The sequence below is a fragment of the Tachyglossus aculeatus genome, chromosome 16 (genome assembly GCF_015852505.1).
Source record: "Tachyglossus aculeatus isolate mTacAcu1 chromosome 16, mTacAcu1.pri, whole genome shotgun sequence".
Taxonomy (NCBI): domain Eukaryota; kingdom Metazoa; phylum Chordata; class Mammalia; order Monotremata; family Tachyglossidae; genus Tachyglossus; species Tachyglossus aculeatus.
The window spans coordinates 3,827,365-3,850,023 of NC_052081.1; the positions used below are offsets into that span (position 1 = coordinate 3,827,365).

At 54.4% G+C, this 22,659-nt stretch overlaps 1 protein-coding gene across 3 annotated transcripts in view; it reads left to right on the forward strand.

Annotated features, from left to right (window-relative positions):
* The window catches only part of PBX1 (PBX homeobox 1), a 182,407-nt gene extending 160,237 nt beyond the window's left edge, over window positions 1–22,170 (forward strand). For 2 of the 3 annotated variants that reach the window (XM_038757892.1, XM_038757893.1), the window contains exons 7-9: window positions 11,233–11,345; window positions 12,382–12,471; window positions 20,262–22,170. In XM_038757892.1, coding sequence (XP_038613820.1) covers window positions 11,233–11,345; window positions 12,382–12,471; window positions 20,262–20,354 — 296 coding nt within the window. In that variant the 3' untranslated portion in view covers window positions 20,355–22,170. The remainder of the gene's footprint in view (window positions 1–11,232; window positions 11,346–12,381; window positions 12,472–20,261) is intronic. The other variant, XM_038757894.1, reaches the window with a different exon arrangement.
* Window positions 22,171–22,659: the final 489 nt, after the last annotated feature.

Genomic DNA, 22,659 nt, shown 5'->3' on the forward strand with positions numbered 1-22,659 from the left:
GCAGTTTAGGTGGGAGGGAGGGAAGGCGCCGTTTCTACAGTAGCCCTGGAGAGGGGGAAGGAAGACCCCTCCCCGGGCCTGAGTTCTCCCCCAAAGCAGACCCGCTCCCACCCCATCTCGGGTACAAGCCTTCCCGGATGTCGTCGGCTTGTTTTAGCCGCAGCGGAGGTAACGGGGGAGTGATTTCAGGGGGCTGTGGCCCCAGGGAGGCGACCCCCCCCCAATCAATCAATCAATCAATGAATCGTATTTATTGAGCGCTTACTGTGTGCAGAGCACTGTACTAAGCGCTTGGGAAGTACAAATTGGCATAAGAAGGAGCGTACCATCTACTATGTGCAACGTGCTTGGGAGAGTACAGTTAGAGTTAGTAGATAGGCTCCTGGCCCTCAAGGAGCTTGGAAGCTACTATGGACAGAGAACTGTACTGAGCACCTAGGAGAATACCGTGGAAGTGAGCAGCCCTCAGGGAGCTGGCAGTTTAGGTGGGAGGGAGGGAAGGCGCCGTTTCTACAGTAGCCCTGGAGAGGGGGAAGGAAGACCCCTCGCCGGGCCTGAGTTCTCCCCCAAAGCGGACCCGCTCCGACCCCATCTCTGCTACAAGACTTCCCGGATGTCGTCGGCTTGTTTTAGCCGCAGCGGAGGAAACGGGGCAGTGATTTCAGGGGGCTGCAGCCCCAGGGAGGCGACCCCCCCCCCCAATCAATCAATCAATCGTATTTATTGAGCGCTTACTGTGTGCAGAGCACTGTACTAAGCGCTTGGGAAGTACAAGTCGGCAACACATACAGTCCCTACCCAACAGCGGGCTCACAGTCTAGAAGGGGGAGACAGAGAACGAAACCAAACATACTAACAAAATAAATAAATAGAATAGATATGTACAAGTAAGATAAATAAATAGAGTAATAAATATGTACAAACATATATACCCGGTTGCTGTTTGGGGCTCCCTCCCCCAATGCCCAGTGGCCCAGAAAGAGCCATCCCTACGGTCGAACAGATTCTACCGCCGCGTCCATTAAGCTCCCGGCAGCAGCGGTACTGAATTTCGGGGCTCAGGACTCCGATTCGGAAAACGCTCTCTTCCGTTTCAGCGTCAGGAGAACGAGGAGTCCCCTTTCTGGCGGGAGACTCCTGCGAGTCATCTTTTCCCCTAAATGCTATTGGTTAATAATAATAATAATAATGGCATTTATTAAGCGCTTCCTATGTGCAAAGCACTGTTCTAAGCGCTGGGGAGGTTACAGGGTGATCAGGTTGTCCCCGGGAGGGCTCACAGTCTTCATCCCCATTTTCCAGATGAGGTAACTGAGTGAAGTGACTTGCCCAAAGTCACACAGCTGACAAGTGGCGGAGCCGGGATTTGAACCCATGACCTCTGACTCCAAAGCCCGGGCTCTTTCCACTGAGCCACGGTAATGCCCTTGCTGTGTGTCAGGCACTGTACTAAGCGCTGGGGTGGATACAAGCCAAGTTGGACACAGTCCCCGCCACACAAGGGGCTCCCCGACTTATCCCCGTTTTACAGATGAGGGAACTGAGGCACAGAGAGACGAAGCAGTCCCGAAGCAGGCTAGTGGAGGAGCCAGGATTAGAACCCAGGTCCGTCTGAGTGGCCGGACCGCTTCTGATCCGCGCATCACGAGGCAAACCTCGGGCAGAATGAGGTGGTTCAGTCCTGGCTTAATGAGGGAAGTTTCCAGAAGCGAAACGGACCCTCTTTGCAAAGGTCCAGGGCGGGATAATAATAATGATGGTATTTGTTAAGCGCTTACTATGTGTAAAGCACTGTTCTAAGCGCCAAGCACTGTTCTAGCAACAGTTTCTGTCCCTCAAGGGAATCTTCTGCCTGCCGTCGTGGAGGGTTTGGAGGCTGTTTGGGGGAGGGAGAAGACGGTGCAGTTATTGAGCCCCAATCAGGTGCAGCCAATCAGTCAGTCAGTGGTATTTATTGAGCGCTTACCGTGGGCAGAGCACTGTCCTAAGTGCTTGGGAGAGGACAAGACTGTGAGCCCACTATTGGGTAGGGACTGTCTCTGTATGTTGCCAACTTGTATTTCCCAAGCGCTTAGTACAGTGCTCTGCACACAGTAAGCGCTCAATAAATGCGATTGATGACGATGACAAGGCAGCCGAGTTGGTAGACACATTCCCCGCCCATGGTGAGCTTACAGTCTAGACACTGTTGTGGGCAGGGAACGGGTCTGTTCATTGTCCTCTCCCAAGCGCTCAGTACAGTGCTGTGCGCACAGTAAGCGCTCAATAAATACGATCGACTGAACGGACGAGCTCCGTTGTGTTGTACGCTCCCAAGCAGAGAGTAAGCGCTCAAAAAATGCCATCGATCGATTGACTGAGATGCACTGCATCATCATCAATCATCAATCGTATTTATTGAGCGCTTACTATGTGCAGAGCACTGTACTAAGCGCTTGGGAAGTACAAACTGGCAACACGTAGAGACAGTCCCTACCCAACAGTGGGCTCACAGTCTAAAAGTGGGCTCACAGTCTAAAAGTGGGCTCACTGCACTGAGCGCCTGAGGTCTCGGTGGTGTTTCGTTCAATTAGTCCATTGACCCGTCGTGTTCACGGAGCGCTTTCTGTGTGCAGAGCACTGTGCTAAGCGCTTTGGAGAGGACAGTGGGCTCGTTCCCGGCCCACAACAAGTTTAAACCTAGCTAGGGAGGATCACCCAGCCCACCGCCAAAACCCACCCCCTGATAAATGCCAGGAGTAGAGGAAATCTTCCAGTCAGACCCTCAGGAATTTTTGGGGAGCCTCCGGGTTTCGATTGCTCTATTCAGTCGATTCGTTCCTCCAGCCGTATTTATTGAGCGCTTACCGTGTGCAGAGCACTGTACTAAGCGCTTGGAAAGTACAGTTCGGCAACAAAGAGAGACAATCCCCGCCCACACCGGGCTCACAGTCTTAGAAGGGGGGAGACAGACAGCAAAACAAGTGAACCGGCGTCAATAGCATCGATATAAAGAAATAGAATTATAGATGCAGATACACACGTCAAAACAAGTGAACAGGCATTAATATAAATAAATAGAATTATAGATATGTACTTCAATCAATCAATCATATTTATTGAGTGCTTACTGTGTGCAGAGCGCTGTACTAAGCGCTTGGGAAGTACAAGTTGGCAACATATAGAAACAGTCCCTACCCGACAGTGGGCTCACAGTCTAAACTGTACACAAGTGCGGTGGGGCGGGGAGGGGGAACTGAGGAAAAGGGGGGCTTAGTTCGGGAAGACCTCCTGGAGGAGGTGAGCCTTCAGTAAGGCTTTGAAGGAGGGGAGAGTGATTGTTTGGTGGATTTGAGGAGGGAGGGTGTTCCAGGCGAGGGGAAGGATGTGGACCGGGGGTCGATGGCGGGACAGGCGAGAACGAGGCCCAGTGAGAGGGTTGGCACCAGCGCTGTACTAAGCTCCTGGGAGAGTGCGGTAGACTTAGTAGACGCACTCCCCGCCATCGTGGAATTTAGCGTCTACTCTCCGCGGAGTGCAACAGACTTAGTAGACACACTCCCCGCCTTGGTGGAATTTAGCATCTACTCTCCGCGGAGCGTTGGACCGAGGCACTCGGAACACCTGGATCCGGTCGTGTGATAAGCTGGGCCGATGTGGACTCCCAAGATTGCTTTTTTTTTGTCAACGGTGTTTGTGTGAAGCGCTTATTATGTGCCAAACACTGTTGTAAGCACTGGGATCGAAACGAGTTAATAAGGGTGGGCACGGTGCCTGTCCCGCACGGAGATCACGGCCTAAGTAGGAGGGAGACCTGAGGCAGAGAGCAGGGAAGTGACTTATCCAAGGTCACCCGGCAGATCTGGAACCATTCTAAGCGCTGGGGTAATAATAATGGCATTTGTTAAGCGCTTACTAGTCCGTGTCCCTCATGGGGCTCGTAGGAGGGAGACCTGAGGCAGAGAGAAGGGAAGTGACTTATCCAAGGTCACCCAGCAGATCATGAACCATTCCAAGTGCTGAGGTAATAATAATAATAATAATAATAATAATAATGGTATTTGTTAAGCGCTTACTAGTCCGTGTCCCTCATGGGGCTCACAGTCAATCAGTTAATCGTATTTATTGAGCGCTTATCGGTGTGCCCTTGGGAGAGGACAGTAGAACAAGAAACAGACATATTCTCTGCCCCCAGCCCATCACCCGCCGTGGTCGTCTCAAGGGTTGAGGTACTCCCGGGTTTGGGGCAGGCAGGGCATCCCGGTTTCCGGATTCCGTGTTCCCGAGGGAGACGGAGCGAAGCCCCTTTCTCCGGAGGGGATTGGCGGGTCTGGAGGAAGGAAGAATATGGAGCCTATAACCCTCCTTCGACCGGTTGAGCGAACTCTCTCTCTTGGGGTAATGCTTCTAACTCTCTCGCTATCTATCTCTTCATCTGTCTATCTCCAGAGATAGAGCTGGAGACATAGATCCTCTATATAGCGCCTTCCGGGGTACTTATTGAGCACTTACTATAATGCCAAGCCCTGGGAGAGTATGATACAACGGAGTTGGTAAGCGCATTCCCTGCCCACAACAAACTTACAGTTTATATACTTATAACAAGAATAATAATAATAATAATTGTGGCATTTGTTAAGCGCTTACTATGTGCCAGGCACTGTATTAAGCACTGGAGTGGTTGCAAGCAAATCAGGTCCCACATGGGGTTCACAGTCTCCACCCCCATTTGACAGATGAGGTCACTGAGGCCCGGAGAAGTGAAGTGATTTGCCCAAGACCACAGAGCAGAGAAATGGTGGGGCCAGGATTAGAATCCATGACCTTCAGACATTCAGGCTTGTGCTCTGTATGTATATATATATATATATATACAGACTGTACGTTTGTTGTTTATATATATATATATATATATATATATATATATGTATATTTAGACTGTGAGCCCACTGTTGGGTAGGGACTGTCTATGTGTTGCCAACTTGTACTTCCCAAGCGCTTAGTACAGTGCTCTGCACACAGTAAGTGCTCAATAAATACGATTGATTGATATACACATATATATACACACATATATACACACATATATAAGCAATACATATAGAGATAGATAGATTTATATATATATAGGTGTATACACACACATACAGTATTTTCTTGCACTCTTGCCCCTCCCTGATGTTTGAGGAGGAAATTAAAGTTTATTTTGTTGTACCACGTATATGTTACCAACTTGTACTTCCCAAGCACTTAGTACAGTGCTCTGCACACAGTAAGCGCTCAATAAATATGATTGAATGAATAATTGTAAATAGAAATGACTGCCCTCTCCATAATATTCGTTCATTCATTCATTCCATCGTATTTATTGAGCATTTACCGTGTGCAGAGCACTGGACTAAGCGCTTGGGTTGTCCAAGTCGGCAACATATAGAGATGGTGGCCACCCAACAACGGGCTCACAGTCTGGAAAGCTTGAGTTGAGATGAATTCTCCCAGCTACAAACCAGGAACTATTACAGGGTTGAGCATCATGAAGAAGATATGGTGAAAATAAATCTTTATTTGTCAGGAGCATCTCTAATACTATTGTTTGAGGCATTTTTTTTTGTGCCCAGCTATGTGCTGGGATAGATATTAGGCTATGAAACTGGCTGGATACAGTCCCTGTCACACAAGGATCAAAACCTATCTCATTCCCACTTTATAGATAAGGATACTGAGGCTCAGAGAGGTTAAGTGATTTGCTCAGGTTCACACAGCAGGCCTGGGGCTCAAACCTCTGCCTCAGTTCAAAGCTCTTTCCACTAGGCCAAGCTGCCTTGCTAAATTTGCTTCATTTTAGATTTTGGCCCCTTGTGTAATAGAAAAACGAATTTATTGGTCAAAAATAACTTGAGAACACAGAGGGAGAGAGTTTACACAATCATAAAGTGCTGCCAATATCCTTGGAATTTGTCCCTCAGTACTGCTAATAGCTGCGAAGCAGCATGGCCTAGGGGAAGAAGCACAGGCTTGGAAGTCAAAGGACCTGGATTCTAATCCCAGCTCCATCGCTTGCCTCGTGTGTGACCTTGGGCAAGCCACTTCACTTCCCTGTGCCTCAGATTCCTCATCTGTAAAATGGGATTCAGCACCTGTTCGTCCTCTTCCCTTGATTGTGAGTTTTGTGGGCAGGGAACATGTCTACCAACTTTGTTGTGTATTCTATTCTCCCAAGCACCTAGTATAATAAGCGCTCAATAAATACCAAATGATCAGTCAGTGGTATTTATTTAGCACTTACTCTGTGCAGAACACTGTATTAAGCCCTTGGGAGAGTATTAAGCACCCCCCCATCTCCCCTGCCTTACTTCCTTCCCCTCCCCACAGAACCTGTTTATCAATCAGTCAATCAATCAATCGTATTTATTGAGCGCTTACTGTGTGCAAAGCACTGTACTAAGCGCTTGGGAAGTACAAGTTGGCAACACATAGAGACAGTCCCTACCCAACAGTGGACTCACAGTCTACAAGGGGGAGACAGAAAACAAAACCAAACATACTAACAAAACAAAATAAATAGAATAGATATGTACAAGTAAAATAAATAAATAAATAAATAGAGTAATAAATATGTACAAACATATATATACATATATACAGGTGCTGTGGGGAAGGGAAGGAGGTAAGATGGGGGATGGAGAGGGGGACGAGGGGGAGAGGAAGGAAGGGGCTGAGTGTGGGAAGGCATCCTGGAGGAGGTGAGCTCTCAGTAGGGCCTTGAAGGGAGGAAGAGAGCTAGCTTGGCGGAGGGGCAGAGGGATTGGGGGCATTCCAGGCCCGGGGGATGACGTGGGCCGGGGGTCGATGGCGGGACAGGCGAGAACGAGGCCTAATGGTGAGGAGATCAGCGGTGGAGGAGCGGAGGGTGCGGGCTGGGCTGGAGAAGGACAGAAGGGAGGTGAGGTAGGAGGGGGCCAGGGGATGGACAGCCTTGAAGCCCAGGGTGAGGAGTTTCTGCCTGATGCGCAGGTTGATTGGTAGTCACTGGAGATTTTTGAGGAGGGGAGTAACATGCCCAGAGCGTTTCTGGACAAAGGCAGTCCGGGCAGCGGCATCAAGTATGGATTGAAGTGGGGAGAGACACGAGGATGGGAGATCAGAGAGAAGGCTGATGCAGTAGTGCAGACGGGATAGGATGAGAGCTTGAACGAGCAGGGTAGCGGTTTGGAATGAAGAGGAAAGGGCGGATCTTGGCGATGTTGCAGAGCTGAGACCGGCAGGTTTTGGTGACGGCTTGGATGTGAGGAGTGAACGAGAGAGCGGAGTCTAGGATGACACCAAGGTTGCGGGCTTGTGAGACGGGAAGGATGGTAGTGCCGTCAACAGAGATGGGAAAGTCAGGGAGAGGGCAGGGTTTGGGAGGGAAGACAAGGAGTTCAGTCTTGGACATGTTGAGTCTTTCACTTCCCCAAGTTGCTTTTTTAATTGCCGATAAAGTATCAAGCCAATCTCAGAACCTGGACGGTTGAAAATATTCTGTAGCTTACCGGAAAAAGAGACCGTGTCTCCGCTTAAGAAGGAGCAGCGAAGCCGAGTGGATAGAGCCCAGGCCTGGGAATCATGGGACCCGGGTTCTAATCCCGGCTCTGCCACGCTTGCCCGCCCCATGGGCTTGGGCGAGTCACTTCACTTCTCAGGGCCTCTGTTTCCTCCTCTGTGAAATGGGGATTTATTACCTGCTTAGGCTGGGAGCCCCGGATGGGACAGGGAGTGTGTTTAGTCTGATTATCTCAGGTCTACCCCAGCGCTTAGAATGATGCTTGACACAGAGGAAGCGCTTAAGAAATACCATCGTCATAATAAGAGAGGACTCTGCTCGTGGCTTTAGGGGGTGGGTAGAGGAAGTACTCTTCTGGGCTCCGGTTGGGTGGAGTTTTTGTCTTTTCTCCACGATTAGGGATTGTTTTGCTCAACTCGGTGGCAGGTTCGGGCCTGTCCCGACAACCGCAGGCAAAAGGCGTAGTGATCCTGGTGCTTTGGACCATGAAAACCGCAGAGGGTTCCCGAGAGGAACGCCAAAACCGGGCTGAATAAAAGAAGAAGGTTTCCCCTCTTTCCAGATCAATTATTAACTTGAGAGGGGACACCTTCAAGACCCCAGCAGCGCAGAAATCCACCGTTGACAGGCGATCCTTCCCCTCGAGCCTGTTGGTTACCCAGGCCTCCCAAACTTCATTCATTCAATCGTATTTATTGAGCGCTTACTGTGTGCAGAGCACTGGACTAAGCGCTTCAACTTCCCTGGCCTCCGTGTCCACTGGTTGACCCGAGCCACCCAGGTTTGGGCAGGCTGATGGTTGGGTTTGAAGTCTACACGTGGCCACCATGACTATCTGGCTCGGCCACAACCCACTCGTGGAGCGTCCGACATTCGTGGCGAGACTTGGTGGCCGTCACTCATTTGCGGAACACCTAACGTGGCCACCGTCCGGTCATGGGGCGTTTAAAGTGTCGCTGTCTATGAGGGGGGAATTTAATAAATTGGCCCCCGCCTATTAATGGAAAGAGGGTGACCAGGGAGAAGGACGTGAGTTCTAATTCCGGCTCCGTCAGCCACGTGTTGCGTGAACTTGGGCAAGTCACTTAACATCTCTAGCAGCGTGGCCAGGGAGTCGGAAGGACCCGGGTTCTAATTCCGGATCCACCACTTGTCAGCTGCGTGGCCTTGGGCAAGTCGCTTTTCTATGCCTTTGTTCCCTCATCTGTAAAATGGGGATTAAGACTGTGAGATCCATGTTTAACAGGGACCATGTCCAACCTCCAATGATCTCGTTTCTACCCCAGCGCTTAGAACGGTGCTTGACGCTTAGTAAGCACTTAACAAGCACCTTCATTATTGTTATTCCCTGTGCCTTAGTTTCCTCATCTGTCAAGTGGGGATTCAAGAGCTGTTCTCCCTCCCCTTCAGACCATGAACCCCACGTAGGCTGGGAACTCTGACCGAACTGATTATCTCGTATCTAACCCAGCGCTTAGTTCAGTGCTGGGAACTCTGACCGAACTGATTATCTCATCAATCCTATTTATTGAGCGCTTACTGTGTGCCGAGCACTGGACTAAGCGCTTGAGTTTGAAGTCTACACGTAGATCTCGTATCTACCCCAGCGCTTAGTTCAGTTAGTTCAGCGCTTAGTTCAGTTAATAAGCGCTTATCATCATCGTTATTGGGAATCATCATCAGCATTGGGAAGCAGCGTGGCTCAGTGGAAAGAGCCCGGGCTTGGGAGTCAGAGGTCACAGGTTCAAATCCCGGCTCCGCCGCTTGTCAGCTGTGTGACTTCACTTCTCTGGGCCTCAGTTCCGTCATCTGTAAATGGGGATTAAGATTGTGAGCCCCACACGGGACAACCTGGTCACCTTGTATCCTCCCCAGCTCTTGGAACAGTGCTTTGCACAGAGTAAGCGCTTAACAAATAGCAAAATTGGCATTATTATCATTAGCAAAAGACCTAATATAGCCGCCACCCATTCAGCCACTGTCCCTTAGCGGAGAAGGGACGGCCGCCACCTCTGAGCCGAAGACCGGACTTGGCCACCGCCCATCGGCGAAGCCCCCAACACGGCCGTTGTCCATTAGCGGAGGATCTAATGCGGCCGCCCGTGAGCAGAAGACCCGACACGGCCGTTGTCCTTTGGTGGAACCCCAATAAGGCCACCAACGAGGAGCCGATCCTCCTCACCGCGGGGTGGGCAGGAAAACACACGGGTCGGGGGGAAACCGACTCGTCCCTCAGGAAGAAAGTCAGCACGCAGGGGTCTAGGTTTAGGCACGAACCAACTCCCGGGGATCGGGGGCGTGGGGAGGGGAAGCCCCCCAAGACTGTGGCTGTTAGAGGGGTTCGGGAGGGAGGAGGTGGGAGGCCAGAGCAGCGTCACTGACCTGGGCCCCTTTAAGTCTCTCCTACTCGAGGCTAACGTCATGTTTATAACCCAACCTTGCACGTCCAACTTTCTCTCGTAACGCGCTGAGCTGCACGATAACCGCAGAATAATCCCGCTGAGCCTGGGGGTTTTCCCGCGCCTTCCCCTCCTCCTGGGGGCCGGGGGTGGGCGGGGGACGGGTCGGGGGCCACCGCTAACTTTCGAGAAGCCGACAGCCTCCAGCTTTCCCACTTGACCCTTCTAGAGGTGGTATTTTCATGACTATTATTGCACGGGATTTAAGATTGGTGGTGGTACGTCCTGTGATGGAGAGATGCATATGCGGACAGGCCTAGGAGCCAGAAGGACCTGGGTTCTAATCCCGGCTCCACCACTTATCTTCCGTGTGACCTTAGGCAAGTCACTTAACTTCTCCGGGCCTCAGTTTCCTCATCCGCAAAGCGGAGGTGAGGACCGTGAGCCCCATGGGGGACGTGGATAGCGTCCAACCCGATTTGCTCGTATGTACCCCCAGCGCTTAGTACAGTGCCTGGCACATAGTAAGCGCTTAGCAGCTAGCAATAAAAAGAAAAAGGCCAGCAGAGGGGTTCCCAGCCCTAGATTTTCATCTTCAGCCTACCCACTTGGTGGTTAGGTCCTTTCCTGCGGCCCCATTCGGTCAATGCGATGGATCGCTTAAAGGGCTTTTCATTCGTTCATTCATTGTCGTATTTATTGAGCTCTTACTGTGTGCAGAGCACTGTACTGAGCACTTGGGAGAGTCCAGTGTTCCTCAGTGCGCCTCTGGCTTCCCCAGAGACAGGGCCCAAATTCAGTCCGTCAGCAGCGTCAGTTGAAGGCCTACCTTGGTGCAGAGCACTGTCCTCTGGGAGGGCATGAGAGAGCAGAGCCCTGGCCCCCTCCCCTCCGTGAGCTTGCTATCTAATGGGGGAGCAGACCCAGGGAATTGGGGACCCCCTCACGCACCCCGTCCTCCGGAGCGATGGTCCGGGTGGGACCGGTGGAAGGCCGGTCGTGGCCCCGGTACCCATAGTGCTGCGACTGGTTCCCGTCACCCCCCTCGGGCCTGGGCCCGAGCGTCCATCCTGTCAGGTGCAGCTTTGGGGGGCGGTCTCCCCCGTCCGGCCTGCCGTGCCCCCCTTCATCCTACTAACCCAAACGCGTCATCGCTGCCTCGGTTGGATTTTCGTGTGGCGAGAGGGGGGCCGGGGGGGTGGTCGCTTTGCATGCCGCCCTCCCCCCCGTCTGGCTGAGCGACCCGGGGGGCGGGGCGGGGGCCGAGCCTGTTCCTCTCTGTGATCGGGTGCCTCCCTCTTTCCTTTCCAGGTTCTTCCAGCTCTTTTAACATGTCAAACTCTGGAGATTTGTTCATGAGCGTGCAGTCCCTCAATGGGGATTCTTACCAAGGGGCTCAGGTTGGAGCGAACATACAGTCACAGGTAGGGGGGACCCCCTCCACCGCCCCACCAGGCCCCCCCCTCGCCCCCACAGAGACAGAGAGGGAGACAGAGAGACCCACCCCACTCTAGAACGAGAACGGTGGAAGCCAAACCAACAGACCCCCAAAAAGGGAGCATGACCCTTCCCGCCGGAGGTCAGCCGCCATCGTGTCTCGGGGGTTTGGGCCCCACGCTTCGGGAGCGCCTTTGGCTCTGGTTTGACAGTCGTGTGAGGGAGGTAGGCGGGGAGAGCGGTGAGGCGGGAAAGGAGAGGCCCAGCGGCCCCGAGGAGGAGGCCCGGGTCCTCGTCGTCGGAGACGGAGGGGTTCGAGATGGCGGCCCGCCGCCCGCTTTCCTTCTCTTTCGCCGGGCGCGAGCGTCTGGCGTCCGCAAGGAGACGGGGGAGGGTCAGAGGTCGGCCACGTCGTGATTCCGGTCCTCAGAGCCGCCGCCCCGGACGGTCCCGAGGCCCTCCCCGGTCGCCGCCGTCCGGGGGGACGGAAGGCCCGGGCGTCCTCGAGAGCCCGGGTCAACCCGCCCAGCCTCGAGGGGGATCCGAGCCCCCCGGGTGGGGGGACCCCCCTCGCCCCGCCGCGGGTTCAGCCGAGAGCGTCTTGGGGTCGGGGCCGGCGGGCGGGGGTCCGGGCTGGAAATGGCGGCGGGGGAAGAGAGCTAGGGGAAGACCCCCGGGGCCGGACTGAGCAGCAGGTTCTTGGGAGTAGAATTTGGGAATCAAGGGAGGGGGGCCGTCTCTCTTCCCATGCTCTCCCACTCTTTCCCTGCTGGCCGTGCCTCGCAGGGACCATGGTCAGAGGGGAAGCCCCCCGCCCGCTCCCTCTCCATCCACCCCTCCCACTCCCACCCACCCCGCAAACGCGATCGCGTCGGTCCGACAGGCCAGGGTCTCAGCTTGCTTCCGAATGATCTCCCTGTCCCTCTCGCTCTGTCTCTCTCTCCGTCTCCCCATCTGTCTCTGTCAGGGCCCGGGCCCTCACGCTAACCCCCCGTATTTGTTGTTTGTCGTTCGTCTGTTTAGGTGGATACCCTTCGCCATGTTATCAGCCAGACAGGAGGATACAGTGATGGTCTCACCGCCAGTCAGATGTATAGCCCGCAGGGCATCAGCGTAAGAAAAAATAGGCTTCTTCTCCCCGCCGCGTGCTCCCCGGCCCACCCCACGCGTGCCACCCCACCCCCTTTTCCGTGTCGGTTCCATCGCTGCCAATTATTTCAAAGCCACGGGGCTCGGAATGCCACTTAACCGGGCTCGTCGGCCATCACCGGCCCCCCGATTCGTCGCCCGTAGCGGGCACGGGCGGACGCCCCCCGCGACACTGTCACCCGCGATCAGCGTCCGCCCGCCACGTGGGCCCGGCCAGGCCTCACCCGGCACGAGGGGCCCGGGGACCACCGAGGCCGGTTCCGGAACACCAGGCCGGGGCGGGGGACCGGAGGAGCTGGGGGTGGGAAGCGTCGCCCGCTGACGGGCGTGGAAATTCGTAGCGACAGGACATGTCGCACGGAGCGAAATCGATCAGACAGACACGGGGGAGCGGAGCGGCGCTCCGGGACAGCCGTCCACTCTCATCGCTCACATCAGGCGGAGGCCGCGGACAGCCAGCAGAGCTGTGGAGGCCGTCGGGATGAATTGGCTGCTCTCCCCCACGGCGGGGGGAGGCGGAGGGGTCCTCCGCCTTTTTTAGAGGTCGGATGGAAGGGCAGAAGGGGCGACCCAGCGGCCAGGTTGGGCCTGTCGTCGTTGGTTCCCCTCGGATACCTGAATCGCCTCCTCCCGGCCTGGGGATAGAGAATGGAAGGGCGGGATGGCACCCGGGGGACCAAAGAGTGGCATCTCCCAGAAGCCTTTGGGGCTGGTGGCTATGGGGGTAGGGAAGGGGCAACCGAGGCCGTCTCGGGTTGGGGGACCGTGTGGGGTGATGGTGAGTGCTCCGGGGGTGGGCAGGCTGCGGACGGGTTTGCTGGAGATGGGGCAGTCGGAGGTGGGGTCCCGCAGGGACCGTCACTTAGGATGTTGTTGGTATTCAGCGCTTACTCTGTGCCAAGCACTGTTCTAAGCACTGGGGTAGCTAGAAAGCGATCAGGTTGTCCCGCGTGGGGCTCACATAGACGAACAGGACAAGTCACACACCCCCAAAAGATGGGGCACCGAGGCCCGTCGGCTCTGGTAAATGCCCGCAGAAGCGGGCCGCACTCTGCCTCAGTTTCCCCAGGCGCACAAGGCAGGCCCGGCCCGCTTGAAGCGTGCCATCCTCCCAAGTGGAAGAGCCCCCATGTTCCCGAAGAGGCAGCTCGGGGAGCGGGGTGGGGATTCTCACCGGTACTATCGGCTAGAAAGCTGGGACCGATCGTTGGTATTTGTTGAGTGCCTGTGCGTGCAGAGCACTGTGAGGAGCGTTTGGGAGAGGACAATGGAGTTAGCAGACACAGTGCCCACCCTCAAGGAGCTTCTAGTTCTGCTGGGCGCAGAACACTGTACTAAGCACTTGGGAGAGGAGAGGGCAATAGAGTTAGTAGACGTTGATCCCCGCCTTCGAGGAAGTCACAGTCTACTGTGGGCTGAACACTGTACTGAGCGCTTGGGAGAGGACAGTGGCGTTCGTAGACGTGCCCCCTGCCTTCCAGAAGCTTACAGTCTACTATCATCATCATCATCAATCGTATTTATTGAGCGCTTACTATGTGCAGAGCACTGTACTAAGCACTTGGGAAGTACAAATTGGCAACATATAGAGACAGTCCCTACCCAACAGTGGGCTCACAGTCTAAAAGTCTACTATAAGCAAAGCACTGTGCTGAGCGCTTGCGAGAAGACGACAGCTTTAGCAGACGCGATCCCCTCCCTCTTTGAGTTTACAGTCGAAGAAGAAGCAGCAGCGTGGCTTAGTGGAAAGATCCCGGGCTTGGGAGTCAGAGGACGTGGGTTCTAATCCCCGTTCCGCCGCTTGTCTCCTGTGTGACCTTGGGCAAGCCGCTTAACTTCTCCGGGCCTCAGTGCCCTCCTCTGTAAAATGGGGTGAGACTCAAGCGGGGCAACCTGATTACCTTGCATCTACCCCAGCGCTTAGAAGAGTGTTTGGCACGTAGTAAGAGCTTAACCACCGCCATTATTATTATTACAGTCCAGCGGGGAAGACAGCCGCTAAAAACAATTTTGGAGGAAGGAAATGGGGAAACACAAATGAATCGTGCTTAAGCAGAAGGAAGTGTAAGCTCCGTTTGTAAGTGCTCCTGGGAGCTGGCGGTGCCCAAGTGCCTAGGGGACATTGCTCTCCCGAAGGGACAGTTGGCGGGTATTGCCCAGGTCCCTCTCTGATGACCCCAATCAATCAATCAATCAATCGTATTTATTGAGCGCTTACTGTGTGCAGAGCACTGTACTAAGCGCTTGGGAAGTACAAGTTGGCAACATATAGAGACAGTCCCTACCCAACAGTGGGCTCACAGTCTAGAAGGGGGAGACAGAGAACAAAACCAAACATAATAACAAAATAAAATAAATAGAATAGATATGTACAAGTAAAATAAATAAATAGAGTAATAAATATGTACAAACATATATACATATATACAGGTGCTGTGGGGAAGGGAAGGAGGTAAGACGGGGGGGATGGAGAGGAGACCCCCAAGCCCAGACCTCAGTGGAAAGGTCCATTGGGAACACCTTCCCTTTGTTACCAGCGACTCACGGTCCGATCAGTTCATCGGTAGTATTTCTTGAGCACTTTCCTTGTGAGGAGCACCGTACTAAGCGCTCGGGAGAGCCCGGCCCCACAGAGTGGGTAATAATGATGGCATTTGTTAAGCGCTTACTATGTGCAAAGCACTGTTCTAAGCACTGGGGGGGATACTGGGTGATCAGGTTGTCCCACGTGGGGCTCACAGTCTTCATCCCCGTTTTACAGATGAGGTCACTGAGGCTCAGAGAAGTTAAGTGACTCACCCAAGGTCACACAGCAGACGTGGTGGAGCTGGGATTCGAACCCATGACCTCTGACTCCAGAGCCCGGGCTCTTGCCACCAAGCCACGCTGCTTCTCTAGACACGTTCCTTGCCCACAACGAGCAGTTTAAGAGGGAGGGAGAGCAATCAATCAATCAATCGTATTTATTGAGCGCTTACTGTGTGCTAAGCACTTGGGAAGTCCAAGTTGGCAACATATATAGACGGTCCCTACCCAACAGTGAGTTCACAGTCTAGAAAGGGGAGACAGAGAACAAAACAAAACATATTAACAAAATAAAATAAACAGAATAGATATGTACAAGTCAAATAAATAAATAAATAGAGATAAATAAATAAATAGAGCAGACGTCTCATCCCCATTTTACAGCAAAGAAACGGAGGCCCATAGAGGATAAGTGACTCACCCAAGGTCTCACAGCAGGCCGAGAGGCTCCACTAGGATTAGAGCTCCACTCTCCTCACCCCGAGCCCTTTTCCACTCTCTCCCCCCTGGAAGATTCATTCAGTCGTATTTATTGAGGCTCTCTGGAGGAGAATTCCCGACAGAATTGGCCTCTTCCTTGGGAAATCTAAAGGAAAACCGTGGAACCCCATTGCATCCACAACGTGGTGATCCTAGGAAAAGCCTGGGTTCTTTGCACGTTCTTGGGGTGTGGGGTGAGTCTGTCCGAAAGCCAATAAATAACGTCTCTGGGATCCTCTGACAGTGGAAGGAAATATTGTGCCCAGGCTGATCCATTTTATCTACCCCAGCGCTTAGGACAGCCTTTGACACACAATAAGCGCTTAGTAAAGCGAGAGGCAGTGCAGCCTAATGGCTACAGCCCAGCCCCAGGAGCAGGAAGGACCTGGGTTCTAATCCTGACTCCACCACTTGTCTGCTGGGTGACCTTGGGCGAGTCGCTTCACTTCTCTGTGCCTCAGTTCCCTCATCTGTAAAATGGGGAGTATGACTGCAAGCCCAAGGTGGATAACCTGGTCTAACCTGGTTTGCCTCTCTCCACCCCCAGCGCTTAGTACAGTGCCTGGCACAGGGTAAGAGCTTAACAAATACCACAATTATTATTATTGAAGTAGAACCCCCATTGTTTCTAGTGGGAGTAGAGCTTAGCTAATTATCCACTATACGGTCCATTCTGAGTCTTTGGTCATTCATTCATTCAATCGTATTTATTGAGTGTTTACTGTGTGCAGAGCACTGTACTAAGCACTTGGGAAGTACAAATTGACAACATATAGAGACGGTCCCTACAATGGGCTCACAGTCTTGAAGGATGAAACAGAACATGAGAAGCAGCATGGCTCAGAGAAGCAGCGTGGCTCAGTGGAAAGAGCCCGGGCTTTGGAGTCAGAGGTCATGGGTTCAAATCCTGGCTCCGCCAATTGTCAGCTGTGTGACTTTGGGCAAGTCACTTAACTTCTCTGGGCCTCAGTTACCTCATCTGTAAAATGGGGATTAAGACGGTGAGCCCCCCATGGGACAACCTGATCACCTTGTAACCTCCCCAGCGCTTAGAACAATGCTTTGCACATAGTAAGCGCTTAATAAATGCCATTATTATTATTATTATTATTATTATTATTATTATGTGGACAGGTGTCAAGTCAGTTGTTGATAGAGTGGCCAGATCCCGGGCCTGGGACTCAGAAGAACCTGGGTTCTAATCCCGGCCCAGCGGCATGTCTGCTGTGTGACTCTGGGCAAGTCACTTCACTTCTCTGTGCCTCAGTTCCCTCCTCTGTAAAAAGGGATGAAAGACTGTGAGCCCCACCTGGGACAATCTGATCCCCTTGTATCTACCCCAGCGCTTAGAACAGTGCTTGGCACATAGTAGGCGCATAACAAGAACCATTTTATTATTATTTATCGAGCGCTTACTGTGTGCAGAGCACTGTACTAAGCGCTTGGGAAAGTACAGTATCACAATAAAGAGGTCGTCTCCACCTGACCTCTAGGAGCTGTCTGGCCCTAATATAGGATTGATGGTTCACTGAGCGATTTGCTCATTTTATTATTATTAATAGTAATAATAGTAGTTAGTAATTTTATCCACTCCTCCCTCAGCCTCACAGCGTTTATGCCCTATCCGTCATTTATTTCTATTCACGTCCATCTCGCCCTCTGGACCAACTGTAGTTTCCAAGCGCTTAGCACACAGTAAGCGCTCAAAAAATACGACTGACAATGAATGAATAAGCTCACTGTGGGCAAGAAACGTGCCTATCAACTGTTACATCGTACTCTTCAAGGCTCTTAGTTCAGTGCTCTCCCCACAGTAGGCGAACAGTAAATACGATTGATTGAGTGATCGAAGGGAACAAGGAGCTTTTTCTCTGTTCTGAGGGAACGCTCCCACAGGAAGAGAAAGGGTCACCAATATTTTAAAGAACAGACCGGCAGTCACAGACATAAAAGACCCCCACCCTCGATTTTCCTCCGTCTTTGAGCTCACCAGAACAGAGCATTCAAACACGGTGGCGTTCCTCAAAAAATAAGTCGGGCACGATGGAGAGCTATGTCATCTTCTAAATGTTCTATTTAGAACAAATCTTCTATATGTTGCCAATTTGTACTTCCCAAGCGCTTGGTACAGTGCTCTGCACATAGTAAGCGCTCAATAAATACGATTGATGATGATGATGATGATGAGACCCCCAAAGACGTCCCCCGCTCCCAGCCCCGCATCCCCCCACCCCACCGCCCCCATCTCCGATCCTGTTCACGCTAATGTCCCCGCAAACACTAAACGGTCCCCGAGTGTATTAAGCAGCAAACCCTCGGGAAACATAGCAATTACGGCTTGGAAATAGATTTGGTGCGTCACGGAAGATAAGGGTTTTGAAAGTTTCTGTTGTGATTATAGCTTGTAACTCCCACAAATAATACAGGCTCCGAAATGAGAGGCTGCCAGAACGGGCCTTTGTGGTTTTGTCTCCCTGTTGCCACGTAAATTGCTATTAATGTCCTAAGCGGGCTCCAACGTGCCAGTCTCCGGGAGGCGAAGTTGGCTCGCCGACTCCCTTTCCGCGGCGTGTCAGCGGCGGGCTGATAATCGGCCGTAATTGCTACCTCGCGTGGCGGTCAGAAACCGGGGAAGGGGATGGGGGACGGTTTTCCAGGAGCAGGCCCCGGGAGCAGACCCTCCACGAGCCGGGGTCGGTCGCTCAGGCCGGCCGGGCCGAAGGCGGGAAGTCCGGCTCGATCCGCCCTATCTGCCCCGGTTCCTGGAGTGGCAGGAGAATCCCGTTAGAGGGACTGTTGATCCTGTGGGAATGAGTGGGCCTGGGGGTGATGACCTCACTCTCCCCCGGCCCCTCTTTCCCGACATCCGACCCGGGGCAGCCGCGGAAACCCTCAGGCCTTTGCGACGTGGACGGAAGTCGGGAAGCGTGGTGGTCCACTAGCACTTCCCGTCGCCCCGAGTCTCCTTGACCGCCTTAGGGTATCCCTGTAGTAACCCTAACTGTGGTAATGTTAGGCACGACTACCTGCCAAGCAATGTGCTGAGCGCTGGGGGAGAGACCGAGATAAGCAGGTCGGCCGTGGGCCCGTTCTAGCGGAAAAGGCGCGCTCTGGGAGGGAATTGGGGAAGGGCCCTACAGGATTCGCCCACCGCTTCCTAGCCAAATCAGGGCCTGGGAATACATAAGCGGTCGGTGGTGCTGATTGAGCGCCTATTGTGTGCGAAGCACTCTGCCAGTCGCTTGGGAGAGGTCAGTAGGGAAAGGGCGGCACACCTTACTGGAAAATGCTCTCCGTTTGCCTCAATGTGAGACTAACTCCGTGTACCGGAGAGATCCATTCATTCATAATAATATAATAATGATGGCATTTATTAAGTGTTTACTATGTGCAAAGCACTGTTCTAAGCGCTGGGGAGGTTACAAGGTGATCAGGTTGCCCCCCATGGAGCTCGCAGTCTCCATCCCCATTTTACAGATGAGGTCACTGAGGCCCAGAGAAGTGACGTGACTTGCCCAAAGCCACACAGCTGACAACTAGAGGAGCCGGGATTTGAACCCATGACCACCGACTCCAAAGCCCGGGCTCTTTCCACTGAGCCACGTATTTATTGAGCGCTTACTGTGTGCAGAGCACGGTACTAAGCGCTTGAATAATGATATTTGTTAAGCGCTTGCTATGTGCCAAGCACTGTTCCAAGCGCTGGGGGAGTTACAAGGTCATCAGGTTGTCCCACATGGGCTCAGAGACTTGCAGAGAGAGAGGGAGAGAGTGTGAGTGTGTGGGTGTGTCTGTGTGTGGTATTTGTTAAGCGCTTTCTGTGTGCCAGGCACTGTACTAAGCACCAGGGTGGATACAAGCAAATCAGGGTGGACACAGTCCCGGTCCCACATGGGGCTCACAGTCTTAATCCCCATTTTACAGGTGTGGGAACTGAGGCCCAGAGAAGTGAAGTGACTTGCACAAGTGACTTGTGTGTGTGTGTCTACTTGTGTTCCCCACGGGCTCTGGCCGTGGGGCAGGCCTGGGGTGAGACCACGAGGCCGACGGGCCCAGTCCGGCCTCAGACACCTTTCCGACGCTGTCGTTATCGTCAGCTCCCGGCCTCCTTCCGTCACCGCCGAGTGCCGTGGCTCGGAAGCGGTGGCCCCCCGGGACCGTCAGTAGCCCTGCGGGCCGCCGCTGGCCACCCCACCCTCCGGCAGGGCCCCCCCAGAGCCCTCGTAGACAGTCCGGCCCCGCCGAGCCACGTGGCAGACTCCTCCCAGGCCCGCGCCCGCGATCGGCGCGATTTCCTGAGCGCAGAGCTCCGTTCAAGGGGCGCCCCCCAAAATGGGACAGAGGGCGTCCATCACCCACCCCCTCTGGGGGCCATTCCTCCCTGGGGACCGGGGGCTATCGCAAAGGTTGGAAGACCCGAGTGACCCTCTCTCTCTCCTTCTCTGCGTCTCTGTTGTCTCCGCTTCTAGGCTAACGGGGGTTGGCAAGATGCGACCACCCCCTCATCCGTCACCTCCCCCACAGAAGGCCCCGGCAGCGTCCACTCTGATACCTCCAACTGACCTCTCGGCCCTCGCATCCCTGGCCTGACCCCCCTCCCCCCCGACCCAGGCGGGGGCGGCGGGGTGGGGGGGAGACCCCCGAGGGAGGCTCGCTCTCCCCGCCGCCGAAACCGTCCGCCTGGAGGTCAAAGCGATCGGCCGACACAATACGAGTCTCTCCTCTTCTGTCCTTTGGGATGCTGTTTCAGCCAATCTGGACACTTCTTTCTACTCTCTTCCCTTTCTTTTCTGGGTAGAAGCCTCTCTCCTTCCTCCCCGCCTCCTCCAGCTGTCCCTCCTTCCCCCACTCCTGCCATCGTCCATCCGCGCCCCCTCCCACCCACTTCACGGAGGGATCGCTTCGACCGTTAGCGGGATTTAAAGAGGAAAACAGAGCGGTCGCAAAGAGGAATAATCGAAGCGTTTGTACGTTTCCCTGCTGATGGGTTTGGGGGGGACGGGTTTTACCTCGCTCGACCCTCACCCCCAGGCATAGCGAGCTCCCCGTCCCCAATCCCCCACAGCCTGGCTTGTAACTCATTCTACCTCTCCATGGAGCCCACCCTCCTGCCCCTCGCATCGCTAGGACCAGGGTGGCCGCCACGTTTCCACTTCGGGTGGGTCGGGGGCGGTGGGGAGGGTCCCCGGACGGTCTCTCCCGGCTGACCGTTCCCAGGACCGCTCTGTTAAGGGGGGATCAAGGAAACCCCCGCCCACCCTGCCAACTCCAAACTGGAGACAAGCTTCTTCCCCCCTCCACGGGCCCTCCGTGCCGCTAGGCCGGACGCGGGCGCTGACTGTGAGGGAGGGTTTTTGCCCGGAGGAGGGGAACTTTGCGGGGGTCTAGTCGTCAGGGGGAAGGGGGTGGATGGGACCACGTCTCTCCTCGTTGCCGTAAGCGACGGTCCCCATGCCCTCCTGAGGGAGAGGCGCTCGCCTCATGGGAAGTTCCAATACCACAGCGATGGCCGCCAGTCATTAGGGCTCTTCAGAGCCACCTCTGCAAGCAATAAAGCCCGTCCCTGCACCCCCTGACCGAACTTCGGTTCCCAAATTCCGCCCGGGGCTCCGTTTTGGTATTTCCTTGTGGTACTTATTGAGCGCTTACTATACGCTAAGCGCCAGGATAGGTACAGGGCCAGCCGGTTGGTCACAGACCCTCGTGAACCCTCACGGAGCTCACAGTCGAAGGGAGAGCGGGAAATCTAATCTCCCCCCCCCACCCGTTTTGCAGGTGAGGAAAGTGAGGTCCGGTGACTTCGCCAAGGTCGCCCAGCAGGCCGGGGGCCGAGCGGGATCTAGACTTGGATCTCGCCGGCTCTCTTGCCCGTCCCGATGGCGGGGAGGGTCTCACCGACCTCCCCAGGGAGGGTGAGCGAGGTTCGGTGGGCCATGTCGCCCGAGGGCTCGGAGACGGTCCGACTGAGGGGGCCACCCCTCTTCCCACACGCTCCCGCCGGGCTGTCCTAGCGAAAAGAGGGATGGGTGCCATTTCCGAACGAGGAGGAGGTCGGTTTCCAATCCGGGGGGCAAGGCCCGACCGGCCCCTCCGCTGGCGATGGCCACGAGGAGCATTCCGGGAGGTGCCCGGCCGGCCCTTTCCTTGGGCTCCCTGCCCCAACTCCGAGTGGACGCAGTCCTCCTCCCCGCAGCCACCAGCTCCAGGGAGCAGTGAGGAGAAGGTCGACCGGAGACGAGAGCCCGGAGACGGCCCTGTTGAGGAAAGCGGGGTGTGGGACCCCCGAAAGGAGGGGGTGGGCCTGGAAGTGGGGAGCCCTTCTAGACTGTGAGCCCGTCGTTGGGCAGGGACCATCAACTTGTACTTCCCAAGCGCTTAGCACAGTGCTCTGCACACGGTAAGCGCTCAATAAATACGATTGGATGAATGAACTTCCCGTTCCTCTCCTGCCCCTCTCCCGCTTTCCCAGTAGCTGGGATCCCCCTGCCTCCTGGAGGCGGAAGGAAACACCAGAGGCCGGAAATCCACAATTCCCAAGTCACTGAGGCTCCCACGTTCGTCCCTTGCCTTCCCGTGTTCCCTAACGGAGAGCGGATTGGGCGTTGAGGGGGGAGTCCAAAAAGCTCCTCTCCTCCGGGACGGGACGGCTTTGGCCCCTGACCCCACCGCGACTCCATCCGGACCCCCCATCTCTCCTCAGCGTCGTCCTAGACTCCTCACCCCGTGTCCTTCCGCCACCTTCCTGGAACTTGGCTTTGACTTTGACGCCGCGATGCTCTCCTCTCCCTTCTTTCTTCTCTCCCTTTTTCTTTTTAATTTTTTGCCGGCTGCCTTTTCTCACCGCCACCGCCCCCCCGTCTTCATAAC